The sequence below is a fragment of the Rhincodon typus genome, chromosome 26 (genome assembly GCF_021869965.1).
Source record: "Rhincodon typus isolate 14 chromosome 26, sRhiTyp1.1, whole genome shotgun sequence".
Taxonomy (NCBI): domain Eukaryota; kingdom Metazoa; phylum Chordata; class Chondrichthyes; order Orectolobiformes; family Rhincodontidae; genus Rhincodon; species Rhincodon typus.
The window spans coordinates 3,409,180-3,430,527 of NC_063357.1; the positions used below are offsets into that span (position 1 = coordinate 3,409,180).

At 40.2% G+C, this 21,348-nt stretch overlaps 1 protein-coding gene across 1 annotated transcript in view; it reads left to right on the top strand.

Annotated features, from left to right (window-relative positions):
• The window catches only part of bcas3 (BCAS3 microtubule associated cell migration factor), a 1,061,909-nt gene that overhangs the window by 268,682 nt on the left and 771,879 nt on the right, over positions 1-21,348 (top strand). Inside the window, exon 13 of the mRNA XM_048612335.1 lies at positions 12,266-12,362. Within this exon, the coding sequence (XP_048468292.1) occupies positions 12,266-12,362 (97 nt within the window). The remainder of the gene's footprint in view (positions 1-12,265; positions 12,363-21,348) is intronic.

Genomic DNA, 21,348 nt, shown 5'->3' on the forward strand with positions numbered 1-21,348 from the left:
TTGTCAAATTTGTATGGACATTCAAATAGAATCTAATTTACAGTAAACTCAAATTTAAACAATGTGAGAAGAAACCTCAATAGGTCAACAAAGAGCCTCTTATGAGTTGATGTGGAATAATATGCGCCATTAGCTCCTGAAGTCACAACAGATTTGCAGAGTTGAATGGCATTTTCCCACCCTTGTTTCTTATCTCACGCTAAGGACCTTAGCATCATGTAGTTCCTGAAATCTTACCTGTATTTACCAAATGTTGTAAAGTGGTATAGTAATAGGAAAGGCCCAGTATTTTTCTAAGGTAATATTATTTGCACCCTAACAGTGGTGGGTTTATGCTGAATCAGCTGAAACAAACTTGCATTCATATAGCACATTTAAATTAATTAATAAAAATATCTCAAGGCACTCCAGTGAAGCGTTATCAAACAGAACATAGCACCGAGTTACACAATGGGAATTAAAGAGGTGATCAAGATTTTGTTAAAAACAAAATTAGATCCAAAGACCCAAAAATAAATTTATTTGGTGAATTCCTTGTTACCCTTGGTAAAGTTCTCATCACTTTACCATGGTACAGCAAAGATTACTGCAGGTGTAATGTTTCCATTATGGCAGCTAACAAGAGTTAAATGTGGATTTATGCTGTATCTTTTGTATTTTTTTCAAAAAATGAATATTGCACTTTAATGAGATAATCTTGCCAGTTTATCAAAACCAGCATTGTATGAACTGTTGTCCAGTTTTGCATACTGGACCGTACTCTACCTGCAGTTAAAGATTCACGGATTCAAAGCCACTTGCCAACTTTATAATCTGGGTGGCTGACATCAGGACAGTTTTGATGGAAACGCACTGTGAACGATGTTGTCTTTCAGGCTGTTATATCCAAGATAAGATTTAATGGTCCTGAATGATCTTAAAAGAACCCAGAAAACTGAAGAACACAGAGTTTTCACAAAACAAGAAAGAACAAAGAACTGTAGATATTAGAAACCAAAAACAAAAACAGAAATTGCTAAATAACACAGCAAGTCTGGCAGCATTTATGGAAACAAAGCAGAGTTAACATTTCAGGTGCTATCACACTTCTTCAGAACTGAGAGTTCTTGAAGGACTGACTGGCCTATTCCCATTCAGGTGTTTTCCCAGTCTCTCAACCAACACCACCAGAAAAAGACCAAGTGGTTAAAGGCAGGTTTGTTATGTGGGATCTTGTTTCATGCCACGTTCCATTACATCTGGAACATTTTGAGAATGTTCTGAGAGATATGATAAAGTGCTATGACAATGCAGGTCTTTCTTCCCTCATAAATGAGGCTTTGACTTTTGTGCCTGTAAACATCCAATAATATGAAGCCGGATGATGCTGTCATCTGTCACTCGTTTACAGACTTTGAGCAATATGGATTCCGCCAAAAGGATTGTGGATTCCTTCCAAATTCATATTTCTTTTTCAAATATTCTTTAAAGTTGTGAGCAAAAATCCAGTCCTTCTGTAGGTATTTATCACCATGTAGGGTAGTTATAAGGCAAGCTGTGTTCCTTGAATTTGCTTCTTTGTAAACTCATCTCACGTACCATGTGTCTGGCTGCGAGGATAGGTTTGTGCAATAACAGATGCCGCATCAACATGGGAAATGATTGCCATGTGGTTTTATTTCATTTAAATTTCAACGTTGGGTTAAACACATTTCTGCAGCACTGCATGATTCAGTGAAGTAATCATGTCATGGAAGATGACATAATCTTTTATTAAAAGCTGCATATCTTGAGTACCTTTGCCTCCTCAATTTGCCATGTAATATGGACTGCAGATTGCAAAGGTGCATGTTACAATCTTTGTTCTGGCTATTTTAGCTAGTATCAGTCTCGATGGTAGTAGTACTTGCTTTTGACAGCTAACACCCTAACATTTGCTAATTTGAAGAAATATTTCAGATCTTCTTTACTCTTCTCAGTCCTTGCTGGTATTCTGCAATGTGGGTTATCTGAGGAGTGCATGCTTTGCTATGGAGTTCTTGGAGTACCATGAAGTTAATAAGAGCACTGGATCAATTTCACTGAAATATTTTGAATTGACTTTAGGAAACCTGTAAAATTCATTGAGCCTCCAAACTTACAGAACTTTGAAGATTACTTGTGAAAAGTAACTTGAGGCAAAGTGCAGTCTTATCATGGCAGACTTTGACTTTGAATTAAGGTTTTTGTTTAAAAAAATAGATCAGAGCTTAAAGAAAATAGAAAAACAACTTTTATTATCTGTATATAATTTTTCTGTCTTCACTTCCTTTCCCTTGGTGTTTTGAGACATTCCTGGGTTAGATGCTGTTAATGTCGATTACACTTTGAACCTCACCCAAGTGACCAGTATACATACATGAGCCAGACAATCACTGTTAGCTAATGTTTGGGAGGCGCAGGAGTGAGAATAAGACAAGATGACCTTCACCTAGTGCTTACCTGTCCTTCCAGCAAGTATCATTGACTTGCGATTAGGAGTGGGAATTCAGACTGTATTTGTTGGCTCCCAATCTTGGCGGCACAACAGTTGCAATCCCCATATCACCACCATCTTTGAAGCCTGCTAACACAGCACCAACTGGTGATTGATCCCAGAAACTTCCGCATCTGTACAGTAAGCTACTCCCTGTATAAATAAACAAAATCACTGTGGAGGATGCGTAAGCGTTGACTAAATAAATGAGAAATGGGAATTAAAATTAGTGAAATAGTTTACTTAAAAATATGCAATATATTCTGAAAATTTCATAAAGTTTTAGTTGGTAAATGAATATCTTTTAATTTGATGCTCTGTGACTTTAAAGAGTTTATTCATTTTCTGAAATGAGTAACATCAAAGTGGTGATTAAAGTGAGTGAGATCTTTTATTTGGCCAACATTATTGTATTTAATAACTACCATAAATCAAAACTGCACAACTTCCTCTCTCACTTACCTCAGCCTTTTTACAGAGTCCCTGGTGATTTTCACCCATTTAATTAAACACGATGACAGCACTTTGAAGGAATGTGTCAGCCTTTGGTGTCCTTTGGAATAAAAAATAAGAGCAGTGGTGTGGTGGCATCAACCCATCTTTGAAAGATGTCTGGAAGAGTGCAGTGTTAAACTTAAATCAATGCGGTTTTTAATTCCCCTTTGAACCTAATTTGGGATAAATAATGAAGGTTGGCTTTCGGAATGTGATAAAGTTAAATGGGAATGGAATAAGTAGTTACAATAACAATATGTTATGAACTTTAGGAAAGAAAAACTTGCAGCTTGCATTTACATAACATCTTATCATGTCTGTCCAAAGTATTTGAAAATGATTCACCTCACATTAATTATATTGTACAGTCAATGGAAATTGACAGGATAATCCTTCAGCGATTGAGAGCCATTCCAGAAAAAAAGATCATTCTAGTTGTTGGAGACCAGTTGTTGCAATGCAGGGAATCAGTGGACAATCTACAAAGAAAATATCCTTCACCATCAGCAGTTTTATTGATGACTTTCTGTTTGTCATAAGGTCAATGGGCGAGACTGTTTGCTACTGATTCTAGTATTCAGCTTCATTAACGTGGACTGACGAGGTAACAAGGTAACAAATGCCAGGTAATGGCCACTTTGAATAAAAAGAGGCCAAACCACCTTCATCTTGACTTTCAGTGGTGGTCCTTAGTGAGTCACCTGGACTTAACATTATGATTGAAAGCTGAATTGTAGAGACTGCATCAAATCCATGACTACAAAAACAGGGCAGAGGTTAGATACTCTGTGACAAGTGGCTGACCCACTCAGCCCTCCAAGCATCTTCATTACCTGCAATGTACAAATCAAGTCTGTATGGTAATACCGCACAATCACCTGGACAGATGCCAGGGCTAAATATTCAAAGTCGTATGTCCTCCAAGGTAATACAGTCCATTTGACCAGCAATTTTGTACTCTAGATTTAATGTTCATTATCTGTATGTGCTCTGTGGGCGCAGTATTTACTGTAAACAGGACTCAGAAGCAGCACCTTACCAAGGTTAGAACATAGAACATAGAACTGTACAGCACAGTACAGGCCCTTCGGCCCACGATGTTGTGCCGAACTTTTACCCAAAACCTAAGGGCTGTCTAACCCCTACCTTATACTATCATCCATATGCCTATCTAATAACTGCTTAAATGCCCCTAATGAGGCTGACTCCACTACTGTCTCCGGCAATGCATTCCACGCCCCTACCACTCTCTGAGTAAAGAACTTACCTCTGACGTCTCCCCTATATCTACCTCCACTCACTTTAAAACTATGCCCTCTTGTAATAGCAGCCTCCACCCTAGGGAAAAGTCTCTGGCTATCCACTCTACCTAAATCTCTGATCATTTTGTACACCTCTATCAAGTCACCTCTCATCCTTCGTTGTTCGAAAGAGAAAAGCCCTAGCTCTCTCAACCTTTCCTCGTAAGACCTTCCCTCCATTCCAGGCAACATCCTGGTAAATCTCCTCTGCACCTTTTCCAATGCTTCCACATTTTTCCTGTAATGGGGTGACCAGAACTGGACACAATACTCCAGATGTGGCCGAACCAGGGTTTTGTATAGCTGGAGCATAACTTCACGGCTCTTGAACTCAATCCCTCTATTAATGAAAGCTAACACACCATACGCCTTCTTAACAACTCTATCCACCTGGGTGGCAGCTTTCAGGGAACTGTGGACATGAACCCCGAGATCCCTCTGCTCCTCCACACTGCCAAGAATCTTTCCGTTAACCCTATATTCTGCTTTCAAGTTTGTCCTTCCAAAATGAATCACCTCACACATTTCAGGGTTAAACTCCATCTGCCACTTCTCAGCCCAGCTCTGCATCCTATCAATGTCCCTTTGTAACCTAGAACAGCCCTCCGCACTGTCCACAACTTGACTCACCTTTGTATCGTCCGTGAACTGACTAATCCACCCTTCCACTCCTACATCCAAATCATTTACAAAAATCACAAATAGAAGAGGAGCCAGAACAGATCCTTGTGATACACCACTCGTACCCGAACACCATGTTGAATATTTTCCGTCCACTACCACCCTTTGTCTTCTATGGGTCAGCCAATTCTGAATCCAATCTGCCATATTTCCCCCTATCCCATGCCTCCTTACCTGCTGCATGAGCCTACCATGGGGAACATTATCAAACGCCTTACTTAAATCCATGTATACCACATGCACTGCTCTACCTTCATCCACGTGTTTGGTCACCTCTTCAAAGAATTCAGTAAGGTTTGTGAGGCATGATCTACCTCTCACAAATCCATGCTGATTATCATGAATCAACTGTGCCTATCCAAGTGATCATAAATCCTATCTCTCAGAGCCCTTTCCAATAATTTGCCCGCCACTGAAGTAAGACTAACTGGCCTGTAATTTCTGGGGTTATCCCTATTCTCTTTTCTGAACAAGGGAATGACGTTTGCCTCTCTCCAATCTTCTGGCACTATACCCGTGGACAGTGAAGACGAAAAGATCATCGCCAAAGGCCCTGCGATCTCTTCCCTCGCTTCCCATAGAATCCTTGGATAAATCCCATCAGGCCTGGGGAACTTATCTATCTTTAAGTTCCTCAAAATTCCTAATACATCTTCATTACTAACATCCACCTCCTCTAGCCTACCAGCCTGTTTCACACTGTCCTCCCCTACAACTAGGTTCCTCTCAGTTGTGAATACTGAAGAAAAATATTCATTAAGGACCTCTCCTATCCCTTTAGGCTCCTTACACAAATTTCCTCTACAAGCCTTGATCAGCTCTACCCTTTCTCTGGTCATTCTCTTATTCCTCATGTACGTGTAAAAAGTCTTGAAGTTTTCTTTGATCCTATCTGCCAAGGTTTTCTCATGCCCCCCTATAGCTCTCCTAAGCCCTTTCTTCAGCTTCTTCCTGGCTAACTTGTATCCCTCTAGAGCCTTTTCCGATCCTTGTTTCCTAAACCTTATATAAGCATCCTTCTACCTTTTAACTAGTCGTTCGACCTCACTTGAGAACCAAGGCTCCCTCGCTCACCCGCATCTTCACTGCCTGCTGGAGACAAACATATTGATCACATGCAGTATGCATTCCTTAAACAATCTCTACATTTCTGTAGTGCTGTTCCCTGACAGCATCTGTTCCCTTTTTATGTTACCCAGTTCTTGCCTAACCGAATTATAATTACCCTTCCCCCAATTATAAACCTTATCCTGCTGTATGTACCTATCCTCTTCCATGACTATTGTAAAAGGAACAGAGTTACGATCACTACTGCCAAAATGCTCTCCTACCAACAGGTCTGACACTTGGCCCGGTTCATTGCCAAGCACCAAATCCAAAGTGGCCTCTCCTCGTGTTGGTCTATCTACATAGGTTCCTATGAGAACACCCGCCACCTCCTAATAATGTACCATTCTGAAATTGTTCGGAAATAATCATTCTCCATCATCATTACTGAGTTAAATCCTGGAATTCCTCACTTAAAACATAGTGATAATGATAAGAACTGTAGTGGATCAAGGGGATTGCTCACCATCAGATTCTAAGGGCAACCAGGAATGCACAATACAAACATGGATTTGCAACTGTTTCACACTTTCACAACTAAAGAATTTACTGTTTTAAATACATAGCAGGATCCTGCAGCAACAACGAGATGATGGCAGTTAAAATATCTTTTGCTGTAATATTCAGCAGGAAAGTTGTAGTACTGTCACTAGGAGAATATTTTCTTTTTTTAAAAATAATGTTGTGGGTTTTTCTTCGATGTTCATTGGTGAACTGTAGGGCCTTGGTTTGATGTCTCAACTGAAAATGAGTATCTCCAATGATGTAGCATTCCTTCAGCCTTGGATTGGAGTATCAGTCTAGATTGTGTGCTTAAGATGGCTGGATTTTGAAACTTCTATTTAGTAACACTAGTGCATCAAACCATTTAAGCCAATAAATTTTTTAAACACAAACACATTGTAAGTTCCTATGTAAGGACCAAAATATAAAGCAGGATAAAATTACTGCAGATGCTGGAATCTGTACTGAAAACAACAAATGCTGGAGATCACAGTGAGTCAGACAGCATCCATGGAGAGAGAGCAAGCTAACATTTCAAGTCTAGATAACTCTTCATTTGACGTCTGATGAAGAGTCATCTAATCTCTCTCCGTGGATGCTGTCTGACCCGCTGTAATCTCCAGCATTTGTTGTTTTCAAACATAAAGTGACAGATCCCTCACCTCTTGAACTAGGCATAATAACTGTATTTGGTATCTTTCCATTCCGTACATTTTGTTGTTCCTCTATTCATGCAGTTAAATTTTGTATTATGCTAGATTTTAAATGGACAGGTAGCATTCAGGTTTGTGTTAAAGAATGCACAGACTTCAAATGACCTACAATGGAGCACCAGTCTTTACCCCTTAATATGCAGAACATTGTCTGGCTGTGCATGCACGAAAGGTCAAGTATGGAGGGCAAGCAAAAGACGTCTGTCTGAACTTCTCTGCAGGAATGTTTAGGTGGAGCTTTAGAACTACTACGCATTTGAGTCATCAGATATTGTGAAGTCTCAAAACTTATGGGCAACTCTTCTGCACTTGATCATCTTTTGCTGTACATGACTTATGTATGTATCAGAAATAAACACTCATTACCAAATGCTTGGAGCTTGACTAGGTGTTGCTGTTACAGCTGAAATTGTTTCTACATGTGGACTGTCAATGGTATTATTCTGTTGCATCAGCTGGTATACTTTGGGGAATACTATAATCTAATCTTGGCTTCCACGATTTTATTTTCTTCTAACTTTTAGGTGTATGTAGTCAATTTGGCAGATTTGTGCCCCTGCAGCCTGCTGTATAGAGCAAAGGTAGCATGGATAGCAAATTGGACAAATGACATGAGAATCTGTTTTCAAAGATGTTGGTTGAGGATACAACAGAGATCCAGGAGAAGTCCCTTCTCCAAATTGTACTACGGAATTATACCTATCAGCTGGAGTGTAGGTTTAATGTCTCATTCCTAAAGCTGTCCAACACTGCAGCGCACTCATTGTATCTGGTACATGGCATAAATTAAAATGTGTTAGGCCACAATGTTCTTCACTCAATTGTGCAAAAGGAAATATAGTGTAATTCATCAAAATTATTTAATTACTGTTTTGTACTTGCCATGACTATAAAATAAACTGAATCACTGAAAAGAAAATTATTTTCTTTAAAATGCTTCCACTTTAATCTCCATTTCTCAGCGAGGTGCCAGTGAATGCCACATTGTATTTCGAGGATGGTAAAGGAAGCCATATTTTAATAAATATGTACAAGCTAACAAAATATCTGCCTTGGAAATAGTTCTCAGATTGTGCAATTGTGAACACCCTGTGAATTTGTGCTGTGCAGCTGTTTATGAAAACTTCAGAATTTATTGTGGTGGAATAAAGCAAACATTACTAATACTGTGTATATAAAGTACACACACATACACACACATGCAGACATATGTAAACATGCACACAGACTGTCAAATGGAATGATTTCCTGACTCTACATTTTTGTTTAATGCCTTAAAGTCTATTATTTTATTTATTTATATAGTCTTGTGTAAATTAATTTTCAAGATAAACGTCACAGTTTAGTGCTTTATATGTGTCAGATGTCATTTTTACATTTTAAAAATGACATCCAATTTGATTTGACAGTGTGAGAGTAGAACAGTTTGTTACTGCCAGTAATATGTAGGATTTGGTTCAGTCAGTATCATTAATTCCCAGACTGCAACTTCAGTAGAATGTTAATATTGTTAATTTTTTTATTCATTCATGTGATGTTGGTTTTGTTTATTCACTTAGGACATGAACATTGCTGGCTGGCCAGCATTTGTTACCCATCCTTAGTTGCTGTTGAACTGAGTGGCTTGGTAGGCCATTTTAAAGGGCAGTTGAAAGTCAACCACATTGCCGTAGGTCTGGAGTCACATCCATTACCAGACCAGGGTGAGGATGGCAAATTCCTTGCCTGAAGGACATTAGTGAGCCAGATGGGTTTTTCTTGACAATTGACAATGGTTTCATGGTCATCAGTATTTTCTTAATTCCAGATTTATTTTTATTGAATTCAAATTCCATCATCCATCGTACCTAGGTCCCCGGAACATTAGCTGAGTTTCTTGATTAATCGTCTAGCGATAATACCAATATGTCATCACCTTTCCATTTCCAAATAGGCAATTTCAGAGGGCAGTTCAGACTCAACCACATTGCAGTGGGTTTGTAGTCACATGTAGACCAGATCAGGTAAGGTTTGTCCTTCCATAAAGGACCAGATAGGTTTTTACAACAACCAACAATGGTCAACAATGGTCACATTGTTTAGAATAGCATTTTTTTAAATCCCAGAATTCTAGTGAATTCAAATTTCACCATCTGCCACACTATGGTTTGAACTCACGTTTCCAGAACATTAACTTGGCACTTCGGATAATGAGTCCTGTGACATTACCACTGTGTGAACACCTCCTCTATTGCCTGTATCTGGAGATGTGCCTCTGTCATTAATTATATTCTATTAATGTAAAACACGTGCATTATTGTGACCGAAAAATGCCCCAATACGTTGTACAACTATAGAGTCCTCAAGCGGATACAATATGGGAGGGCACTCAACTTGCTGTATACATATCCTTCATGAGCAATTTTCCTCTTTGCATTTTCCTGTCATTTCCCTGTGGCTTTATTTTTCACTCTTCAGATCATTAGTTTTGAAAGCCAGAATTGAATCTACCTCCTCAAAACTCTCCGGCAGTGCATTTCATATCCTAATCATTTGCTGCAAAGAAAAACTTTTCTTCATGTTGATATTGCTGTTTTGCCAAATAGCTTTAATTAGGGTGTTTGAGTTCTCAATCTTTCCTTCAAATGGTTCAGTTTCTCCTTGCCGACTGTCCAGACCCGTAATCATTTTGAACATTTCTATCAATGTCCTCTTGACCTCCTTTTCTCCAAGGAGGACAGTTGCAGCCTCTCCATTCTATCCATGTAACTGAGGATCCTCAACCAATCTGTTGAATATTTTTTGCACCTTTCACAACTTTCTGAAGAAGCCCAGTTGAGACCTAACCAGTGATTTATATAGGTTTATCATAACTTCCTCTCTTTCTGCTCAGTACCTGTCTTTATAAAGCCCATAGCCTGCTTGTGTTATTAACTGCTTTCTCAACATCTTCAATGATTTAGGCATATATACTCCCAGGTCCCTTGCTCCTGCATCCCCATTAATTTAGTGCACTGTACCTTATTGTATTTCCCTTTTCCTTCTCCAAAATCAATCACTTTGCAGTTATTGGAATAAATATTTTCTGCTCCTTGTGCTCTTATTCCACCTGTCCAAGTCCTTTTGAAATCTATCACTATCTCCTCATAGTTTTCACAATATTTCCAAGTTTTGTGCCATGCACAAATTCTGAAATTGTTCCTGTACACCCAAGTTCTAACATAAATGTATGGGAACACTAGCCTATTACTTCATCTAATCTGAAAATACTTTCTAAAATGTAGTCACTAATATAGCACACACCAAGCTCCCACTGATAGTGATAAGATATTGACCAGGTAATCAGTTTTCATGTGGTTGGTTGAGGAATAAACAGAACTCCCAGCTGTCCAATAGAAGACAGAGGGTGGTAGTAGATGGAAAGTATTCAGCCTGGAGCTCGGTGACCAGTGGTGTTCCACAGGGATGTGTTCTGGGACCTCTGCTGTTTGTGATCTTTATAAATGACTTGGATGAGGAAGTGGAAGGGTGGGTTAGTAAGTTTGCCAATGACACGAGGGTTGGTGGAGTTGTGGATACCGTAGAAGGCTGTTGTAGGTTGCAGCGGGACATTGACAGGATGCAGAGCTGGGCAAAGAATTGCAGATGGAATTCAACCCAGAAAAGTGTGAGTGATTCATTTTGGAAGGTTGAATTTGAATGCAGAATACAGGGTTAATGGCAGGATTCTCGGCAATGTTTAGGAACAGAGCAATTTTGGGTCCACTTACATAGATCCCTCAAAGTTGCTACCCAAGTTGATCGGGTTGTAAAGAAGGCGTATGGTGTGTTGGCTTTCATTGGCAGGGGAATTGAGTTTAAGAGCAGCAAGGTTATGCTGCAGCTGTATAAAATCCTAGTTAGACCACACTTGGAATATTGTGTTCAGTTCTGGTCACCTTGCTATAGGAAGGATGTGGAAGCTTTAGAGAGGGTGCAGAGGAGATTTACCAGGATGCTGCCTGGACTGGAGGGCAGGATTTATGAGGAAAGGATGAGGGAGCTAGGGATAACACAATGTGGAGCTGGAGGAACACAGCAGGCCAGGCAGCAACACCCGAAACGTCAGCTTTCCTGCCCCTCTGATGCTGCCTGGCCTGCTGTGTTCCTCCAGCTCCATACTGTGTTATCTAGGACTCCAGCATCGGTAGTTCTTACTATCTTTGAGGGAGCTAGGGCTTTTCTCATTGGAGCGAAGAAGGATGAGAGGTGACTTGAATCAGGTGTACAAGATGATGAGAGGCTTAGCTAGGGTGCATAGTCAGAGACTTTTTCCGAGGGTGGAAATGACTATTACGAGGGGGCATCATTTTAAGGTGATTGGAGGAAGGTATAGGGGAGATGTCAGAGGTAGGTTCTTTACACAGAGTGATGGGCGTGTGGAATGCGCTGCCGGCAGTGGTAGTGGAGTCAGATACTTTCGAGACTTTTAAGCAACTCTTGGATAGGCACATGGAGGATAGTATAATGTAGGTATGCAGGGTAGATTGATCTTAGTAGGATAATAGGTCGGCACAACATCATAGGCTGAAGGGCCTATACTGTGCTGTACTGTTCTATATTCTATGTTCTAATATGTGGATTGGTTTAATATAAATTTCAAAGCTTACTGTCTTAAGTAGGTTGATGTTGGGGTTATGTTATGAGGAAATGTTAGAAATCTGTAATGGAAACAGGAAATCACAGCAAAAAAGACAGATTAATTTTCCAGGAGTGAAACTTTATCAGGCCTAGTTCAAATAAACCTGAAATGTTAATTAATTCTTCTTTGTCACATGATTTTTCTGCCACATTTCTGCAACTTTGTCTGATTTCATTCTGTGATATGCCTGTATGCGCAGAAGTTTTGTTCTGGCTATTTGCCTAATAAAACTGATTCTGTTTGAAGCAAAATCATTAGAACATGTGAAGTAACATTTTTCTGATTTATTTTGCTTTGCTTTGTAATGCAGGTACTTGTCAGTGAGGATGTTGAAGGTGAAGGCATAGTGGCTCATTTCCTGGCCCATGACAATAAACCCATTTCCTGTATGGCATTTAACCCCAGTGGTAAGTATATCTCATTCTCTGTCTTGTTTTAAAATATTCAACTATTTGAAGACAGCAATTTGACATTCTGCATTGTATCCAAAAATGGACTTTTGACCATTTACCATCTCTAAGGAAATGCTCTAAGGAAATGCACAGTTTGATCACGTTGCTGAAATATTTAATTCCTTCGAAAAGATTTTTAAGACATGTTGCAGCAAGACCAATTCACAGTACAAATAGATGTCAGATCTGAGTTATGATTCTCATTTTGGCTGTTTTTGGAATGTATGGTCCATCTCAGCTTCTTTCTGAAGTCCCCAGCCTCACAGATGCCAGTCTTCAACAATTTTGATTCACTTCACATGATACCAAGAGCAGCTGTAGGCACTAAGATTGCAAAGGCTCTGGACTTGACAATATTCTGGCAATAGCACGAAAGACTTGTGCCCTAAGACTGGCCACACCCTTGGCTATAGCAGTGCAATGACAGCACTGACATCTGCCTGGCAATGTGAAAAATTGCCTGGGTATGTCCAGTAAACAGAAAACAGGACAAATCCAATATGACCAATTGCATCCCATCAGTCTACTCTTCATTATAAGCAAAGTGTTGGAAGGCTCATTGACAGTGCTGTCAAATAACACTTGCTTAACAATAATGTATTTGCTGATGTTCAGTTTGCACTCTGCCAGGGTTGCTTAGCTTCTGACTTCATTACAAACTTGCTACAAGAATGAACAAAAGAGCTGAACTCAGGAGGTGAGGGGAGAGTAAATGCCCTCGACGTTAAGGCAGCATTTGACTAATTATAGCATCAGGGACCTACAGAGAGTCAAGAGGAAGCTCTCTGCTGGTTGGAAACATACCTAACATTAAGGAATATGGTTGTGGCTGTTAAGGTCAGTCATCTTAGCTCCAGGATATCACTGCAAGAGTAGCGTCTTTAGCCGAACCATCTTCAACTGCTTAATCAATGACCTTTCCTCTGTCATAAGGTCAGAATGGAGATGTTTGCTAATAATTGCATAATGCTAAACACCATTCACAATCCCTCAGACACTGAAGCATTTCTTGTCCATATACAGCAAGATCTGGACAATATCTAGGCTGAGGGTGATAAGTGGCAAGTAACATTTGCATCACACTAATGAGAATCTAACGGGCACCCTTCATGTTAAAAGCCATTGCCATCAGTGAATCTGTGTCCTTGAGGGGGGATGCCATTGACCAGCAATGGAACTGGACTAGCCATGTAAATACTTGGCTATAAGAGCAGGTCAAAAGCTAGGATTTCTAAGGTGCGTAAAACATCTCATAACTCCCCAAATCTTGTCCACTATCTACGAGGTACATGTCAAGAATGTGATAGATAACTCTCCACTTGCGGAGATGAACACAGCTGCAACAGCACTTAAGGAACTCATCAATTTATGGGACAAAGTGGCCTTCTTGATCCTTTCCACCACCTTAAACATTCACTCTCCCTATTGTCGACACAGTTGCAGAAGTGTGTGCCATCGCAGCAACTCACCAAAGCTGCTTCGACAGCACCTTCCAGACCTGCAACTCCGACCATCTAGAAGGACAAGGCATCAGATGCATGGAAACACCAAGTTCCTTCCAGTCAGAAACCATCCTGATTTGAAACTCCATTGTTGTTTCTTCAAAATCAAAATCCTTGAGTTTCCTTCCTCACAGTACTGTAGGTGAACTTATATTACACGGATTGCAGCAGTTCAAGAACACAGCTCACCACCACATTCTCTAAAACAGTTAGGGATGGGTAGAAAATGTTGGCTTAGCCAGCGACGGTCACATCCCATTAAATAATAAATTTTCAAAAATCTGCTATTATGCTTCCTCACTCCCTACTTCATGCTAATCTGAATCTACCCCTGTCCCATTTCTCTACTTTAGCTTTGTAAACCAAACTTTCTCTCGTTTTCCTTGAATTGTCCCTACCACCTTTCTTAGGTCATCTCATCAAGAAAGTTAATTTGTGTTTCATTGACTAAATTCTCACTAAAGTGATGATTGCCCACCTTCCAAGCGTCAGCCGTTTCACATCCTTCTCATCCCTCCATAAATCCCACCTATATGGTGACTGCAACTGCCGCCCCCCATTTCTGGTCCTTTAGTGTGTGTCCATAATTTTACTTATGCCTCTGCAGCCCTGGGATATTTTTCCCTGCCAAATGTTCTATACGAAGAATAGCAAGTCAAAGAAATAGTACCTAATATTATTATTATATGCATTCCCCCAACCCCATTCCCTCAGCTCTTACCTTTTATGGATAAAACATATCAAGGAAACTATATTTATTCAAACATGGCAACGTTATTACTGCTAGGGCAAGATATTTAGATTTCTTTTATGTTCCCTATAAGCCTTTCAACATTTTTTTACAGCATACGCATTGTTTGACATCTTTCTTGTCCTCCCAACTGACTATCCTTTCTACTGCTTCAGTTGATATGAAAACAATTGTGAAGAGATATTACATGATTAGATATCCTAACATGCTTTTGTGGATGGTATAAGAACATGCCGAAAGTTTGAGAAAAGACTATCAGGCCAATCATGCCGTACCCATCCAGTCACTAGTGTATCCTCACACACTATCACACTATCACACCCATTATCAGCCTCCGCATTAAGGCCATACTTGACCACTCTGCACTAATCTGTGTTATTTCCTGAGAGACACAAAAAGGACTGAGGAAATTGCAGAGACTAACTCATGAAAAGTTCTGGGAAATTCCTGTAAATCTGCCTAAGACAGTGGAGCAAACTCTCAGAGACTTGTGGTTGCCCATGATTCATCACAGTCCAAATAAAACATTCAGAGACTGAACTCATAAGCAATGGTAAAATTTGCTTATTTTTAAATCATGAGTCAAGTTCCATCGCTTTAAAGAATGCATGAAAGGAAGAGCCCAAGCAGTAGCATGCAAAGACACACATTGCACAGTTATTCTCAGAGCGTGCTAGCAATGCTATAATACAACTGGGAGGTTACTGATGACATTGAAATCCATGAAAGCAAAACTTAAGTACTTCATGCAGGTCATTTGCAATTTGAGATTCTGTTTTAACCCCTATCTTCTTCGGCACTGCAGCCATTAAATAGTGTGCCTTGGAAATACATCGGGTCGAATTTTCCCCTCCCCAGAATGCATGAGTACAGCAAGAAAGATGGGAATATATGGTGAGAATGAAAACATCTGAATCTCCAAATACTTTTCCTATTTTCCCTCAAGCCATAAATAGTAACTTCAGAATCTTGCCATTGAGCATTGACTGCTACTTGCAAAGCAATAAAGGCCCAACTTGCCTAATTTATAAGTCACTTTCAGTTCTCTTCTGCACAGATATGTTTAAACTAGACATGTAAAATGGGGCATTTGCCTGGTGGCTGCAGTTCATGGAATGCTTGTCCTAGTCATCATGCAACTGCTTCTTCTGCATAAGTCCTTGCATGCTGCACGTCCACCATCCTCCGTAACATTTTGTTCACACAAGTTAACATCAGCAAACTACCAGCGTCATCCCATCATCATGCCTGTTTCTGGATCAAATTGGGGCACCTATGTCTTGCATGCTTTGGCTTGGTCACTTTGTGTGTGGGTGCACACGCATGCATCTTGTACATTTGCACAGGCTGCACCTTATGGCTGTTAGCATGCTTTCTTATTACTCACTCAATTTACCACTTACTTGGAGGCTGCCAGCCTCTGTATACTTCACATTGCTTTGTTAGCACACGCTTATTGACTTAACCACCGAATTATGGGCTACCAGCTTCTATGTGGCTCGCATTTTTTTAGCACACAGGGTCTTTCATGCTTACTTATGGGCTATGAACATTTGTGGCTTCTATTGATTTTAGTGCAGAGGGAGGGGCAGGCAGCTTGTGACAGTGGGGAGCACTGAACAATCTGTCAGCCTGTTAAGGGATGGACATATTGCTGTGTATCACTGTGCTAAATCAATGTCAGACCTTTATCATGTGCCAGCAGTTTAAGTGGCAAACATACTGCATGTGCTTCAAACAATTGGCTGTATATAAAAAAAGGTAACAATTCTTAGTGAGTTCATGTGGGAGACAGTCAATCACTGAGTACTGCAACAGTTATTCAAAGGACTCATTCGATTAGGAATAAAAGGGGTTGACCACAGTAAGTCAGGCAATCTGAGAATCCATGTCCTTACAGTCCAGGGAATGGACACAGTCCTGCAGATGAAGATCAAGCCATCCATTCATTACAGTCAAGTTAGGGTGCTGTTGAGATGTAAGTCTGGGGTATGGGCCATGGTTAGTCCTGGTAGTTTGGTCAATAATACACAGAGGGCTTATCACGTTGTAGTCTGTTGTCTGCTGGGAAAAGGAAGCAACTCAAAACTGGGGGAAGGCTTCATTATATTGGTTCATTCAAGAATGATGACAGTGCAGGGGGTAAATTTAGGTTGTGGGGTGGGACCTCATCGTAAATGGGAAAGAGCCTACCAGCTGCAGAAGATGGGGTTCAAACAGGTCATTGTAACTTGGGGTGTACATACGTTGGGTGTAGAACTAACAAGTGCTTTTGAATTTTGAAAATCGTGGGCTGTGTGGGTGAAGTGGGGGCATTAATAATAATGTGAAGAGACTCAATGGAAACAGGGAAAGCTTGAAAGGTCACTGGGACCACAGGATCATCAACACAAAGAAGAACATGAAGGATGGAGGGAAGTCTGTGTGTCACAGGTACAGTCTACAATTTCCCATTCTGAAATGAAGTTGGAACTTTGTCTTATTAGATTGAAAGTCAACTGTACAATAACTGCACAAAATGACTGCCATTGCATGAAAAGTAAGCTGCTTTTCTCTGCAGGCCTGGAGTAAATATCTTGGAATTGGAGGCCTTCTTAGGCCAATTTCAGTAATCATGCCTTCACTGATTCAGTAATGCCACTCACCTAGCTTCAAATTGTATTTTATCAGCAGGTCGTTCATTGTCAAAGAATAAAGATTAAAAATTATGGCTCCAAACAACCACCTCCTTGTCATGTCAGCTAAGCAACTGTAATAAGATTAATATACTTAAGAGTGAAATATGAAGTTCCCATTTCATGTAGCAAGCACTGAAAGAAAACACATTGCAACTTCAGATCTGCACATTGAACTGTACGTTTTCATCTGTGTTGTGATTTTATTTTCATTCATTCATGGGGTGTGGGTATGCTATCTGGGCCAGCATTTATTGCCCAGCCACAGTTGCCCTTGAGAAGATGAACTGACTTAATCATAAATCTTCTTCCTATCTGTCTCACTATGTCTGAGTGAAGTCCTGACTACCACAGCTGTTCTGTGGTTGGCCCTTTTGGCTTGGAAGATTTGGACAGTTGTCTCTTAATGTACTTGGACCTGGTGTGCCCAGGTGCCCTGGGAAGTTCCTACCCAGATACAGGCTCACCCTCCTTGGTTTGAGCTGCTGGAGGCTTTGGGATTATAGGCACTAGGGAGGTGGATGGGCCAGGCATCTCTGTAGTGTTCTGAGAAGAGGATGCAATGTCATTCTTCTGTCCTGTGGCTCCTTCTGGTACTAATCTATCTCCCTGAGAGGATGGGGAACCTGGAGTGAGACAAAGGACCATACTTGCCCTCTTGCCTTGTCATTGATGCTGAGCATCTATGGCAAGAACGATGGAGTGCAGATCCATGCTCATATCTCACAGATACTGAATGTAGTGGACCCGTCTCTTCATGGTAATCCACAATTTGTCGATGGGGACAGCCAGGCAAAAGCATGTCGGATCCAGTATGGTGCTGATAATGTTGGTGGACTTCTCCCTTCTTCCATCTAGCTTACTGAGTGCCTTTAATAAAAATGTCTCATTCTCCTTTAACCATCTCTGCAATTTGACAAAATCATTAATGACCAAAAACAGGGCCTTATCTTCTGCCTGGGGCTGAGCAGGTGCCCTATCTCCAGCAGTTCTCTGAATTTCGTGGTCAGCCTAAACCATTTAGTGGCTGCAGAAAACCGACTTTCTATGTCTTTTAAAAGACTCCACACTCATGTTCTTTCCATGAGCAAGCATCGTGCACATTCAAGGGATCACCGTACACAAGCACACAGGCAGAGGATCAACTCCTGGAACAAGAGATTTGATTCTGTATCTCCAAATCAGTGTGCTTAGCCTTATTGGTCCTGTAGCGTAAACATAATGCTGCAATAGCCGTACTAAAAATGGTCTATCGTCTGAATATTCCATTTTACACAACAAATTATGACTTTCACCAAAAGGCATCGAGACACTGAGGCATTTGCATCATTTTGTTTTACTCTGAAACCAGTAACTGTGTGATGGCAACCAAACCACGCACAATATTATGTTGTGTATTGTTGCTTTTGTTGAATCAAGAAATAATCAAATTTTTTAGGCTTCGATGATCATTGTACATCACACAGATCTAATCTTGAAGATAACTTATTTTGAGTTAAACTTTATCATATACTGTGATCATTTATCTTCCCTCTTGGCTCAATAAGCAGATTGTTGCAACTGTGCTTTTCTCTAACTTTGAAATTCTTGGATTATTTCAATTTTCTCTTATCTGAGCAACTTCTCTTCACTGATTTAAGAAACGGGACCATCTACGCTTCCTTTTCTAAAGAATTTCAATGCCTTTGTTCTGGGCGTTGACTTAATATTTACCACTTGACTCTTGAGGGGTCAGTTGACAGAACAGACTCCAGGGACTCCTGTATCATTTCAATTGGTCTTGCCTCTCTTGGGAAAGTTTTACTAAGTTCGTTTGGTGAATGAGCAGCCTTGACATGTGGGAACAAGATGCATGATCGCAGACTAAATCCAGTTGATTGATGTTGGAGCAATGTATGAGTGGAAAATTGAGAAGAACTAAGAGAACTAAGTGATGAACTTTTACACATTAATTTTCATTGAGAAAATAAAAGCTCAAATAAAAGAAAATGGACTTCTTAAGCTAACTGCGTCTAAGTCCTGCTCAGCTTAAATGATTGATGTTGACGCTTGTGAAATTAATCAGTTCTCTGGTAATTGACATCCTTCACATTGGTGGGCACAAAAGTCACTAATAACCTTACCTTGTGAAATATATAAAGGAAATATTGCACAGTTGTATATTTTGAAAATTAAACTCCTGCAAACTGCAAATTCTTGTGTCAGAATGTGCAGATGATTTATCTGTAACTTCCTGCCTCCAGTGTTACAACCTTTTAGCTCCTTGGTATCAAATATGCATTGTTTCTGATTACTGATGGGCCCACCTGTCAGAGATGCAGTCATGCAATGAAAACTTCTTTTTTATGAATAGAAATGAAGGGGATAAATTACTTCGTATTATGCGAAATGATGAATGTCCAGAGAATGAATTGCAGCAGTACTACATGAACTTTCAACTGAAGCATGTGAGCTTGTATTAATGCGTGTACAGTTGGCAGTACAGATTATTTGTAATGAGTTAAAGTGACTGTATTATAATCTTTAATCCTTGGGATGTAATCAAAGACTGGATCAATTAATGCAGGCTGATTGTTAAGAGTTGGTGTTAACACAATTGGAAGCAAAAGCTAAAAGTAACCTCATAAAGCTCGCAAAGATTTATTATAAAAATAGTTAATGTGGAGTCTTTTCAAATCTGCAAGGCTTAGGTCATGGATGTAAACTACTTCCCTCACCTTCCCTCAACTGGTTAACATTGACTCATATTACGTGTTTATTTTCACTGTAAGGTCATCTTTGCTGTAGAATTGGTCAAAGTCAGTGTATAAGTTTTAACCTGAATTTGTGTTGAGAAATAACATATTTGTAAACAAAGACATTTAAACAGGGCTTTTCATGATCACTAGTCATCCTAAAATGCTTTGCTGACGGTGAAATATTTTGGAACTAGTCATGGTTGTAATGCTAGAAGCACAGCAAACTCCCACAACAGCAAAATGGCAATGATCAGATAGTCTGTTTTTTAGGATGTTCCCTGCATTGTGCCAGGGTTCAGGGCATCTGCTCATGGCTGGAGAGGAACTTCCACTGGGGAAGGGAGGATCCAGTCATCATGGTACATGTAGGTACCAACAACAAAGGGAAGACAAAGCATAGTCAATGCCTGGAGTTGGGGCCAGAACTTCAAAGGTCATAATTTTTGGCTGATTACCTGACCCATGTGCATAGGGCAAATAAGAATAGAGAGATGAATCCATGACTCAAAGACTGGTATGAGAGAAGCAGGTTCTGAATCATGGGATACTGGCACGAATGCTGGGGAAAGTCGGATCTCGACCAGCGGGCCAGTGCTGGTGTAGGTGTTCTTGCATGGTGGTTAACCGGAACCAGAGAGGATTTTAAACTAAAGAGCGGAAACAGAGAACAAATCTGGGAACATGTGATAAATCAAAGAGTAGAACTAAGACTAAAGAGCAAGATATTAATATGGGAAATGATAAACAGACTGTGTCAAGAAGAGAATGAGAGCTCAGATCAAAGAGCAAACTAACTGTTAAGTCTCTAAGTTGCAAAAACAATAAAAGGATAAAACTAAAGACTCTGTATCTGAATGCCTGTAGCATTCAAAACAATGATGTGGAGGTGCTGGTGTTGGACAAAGTCAGAAGTCACATGACACCAGGTTATTGTCCAACTGGTTTATTTGAAATCCCAAGCTTTCAGAGCGCTGCTCCTTCATCAGGACATTTAGGAAGGACCGGATGCTTGGAAAAGTTGGAAGGATGGATCAGTGCGATTGTGATATTAGTACAATAGAGAGGGATGACCTAAGTTCAGGAAACAGCTAGGGTAGAGATGAGAAGCGGTAAAGGCAGGAAGTCACTTGTGGGAATGATGAACAAACACCTGTACAGTAATCACATGGTTGGGTGGAGCATAAAGGAAGAATAATGAGAGCTTGTCAGAAAGTCTGTGTTGTAATAGTGGGAGATTTTAATCTACATATAGTCTGGAAAGTCTGTGTTGTAATA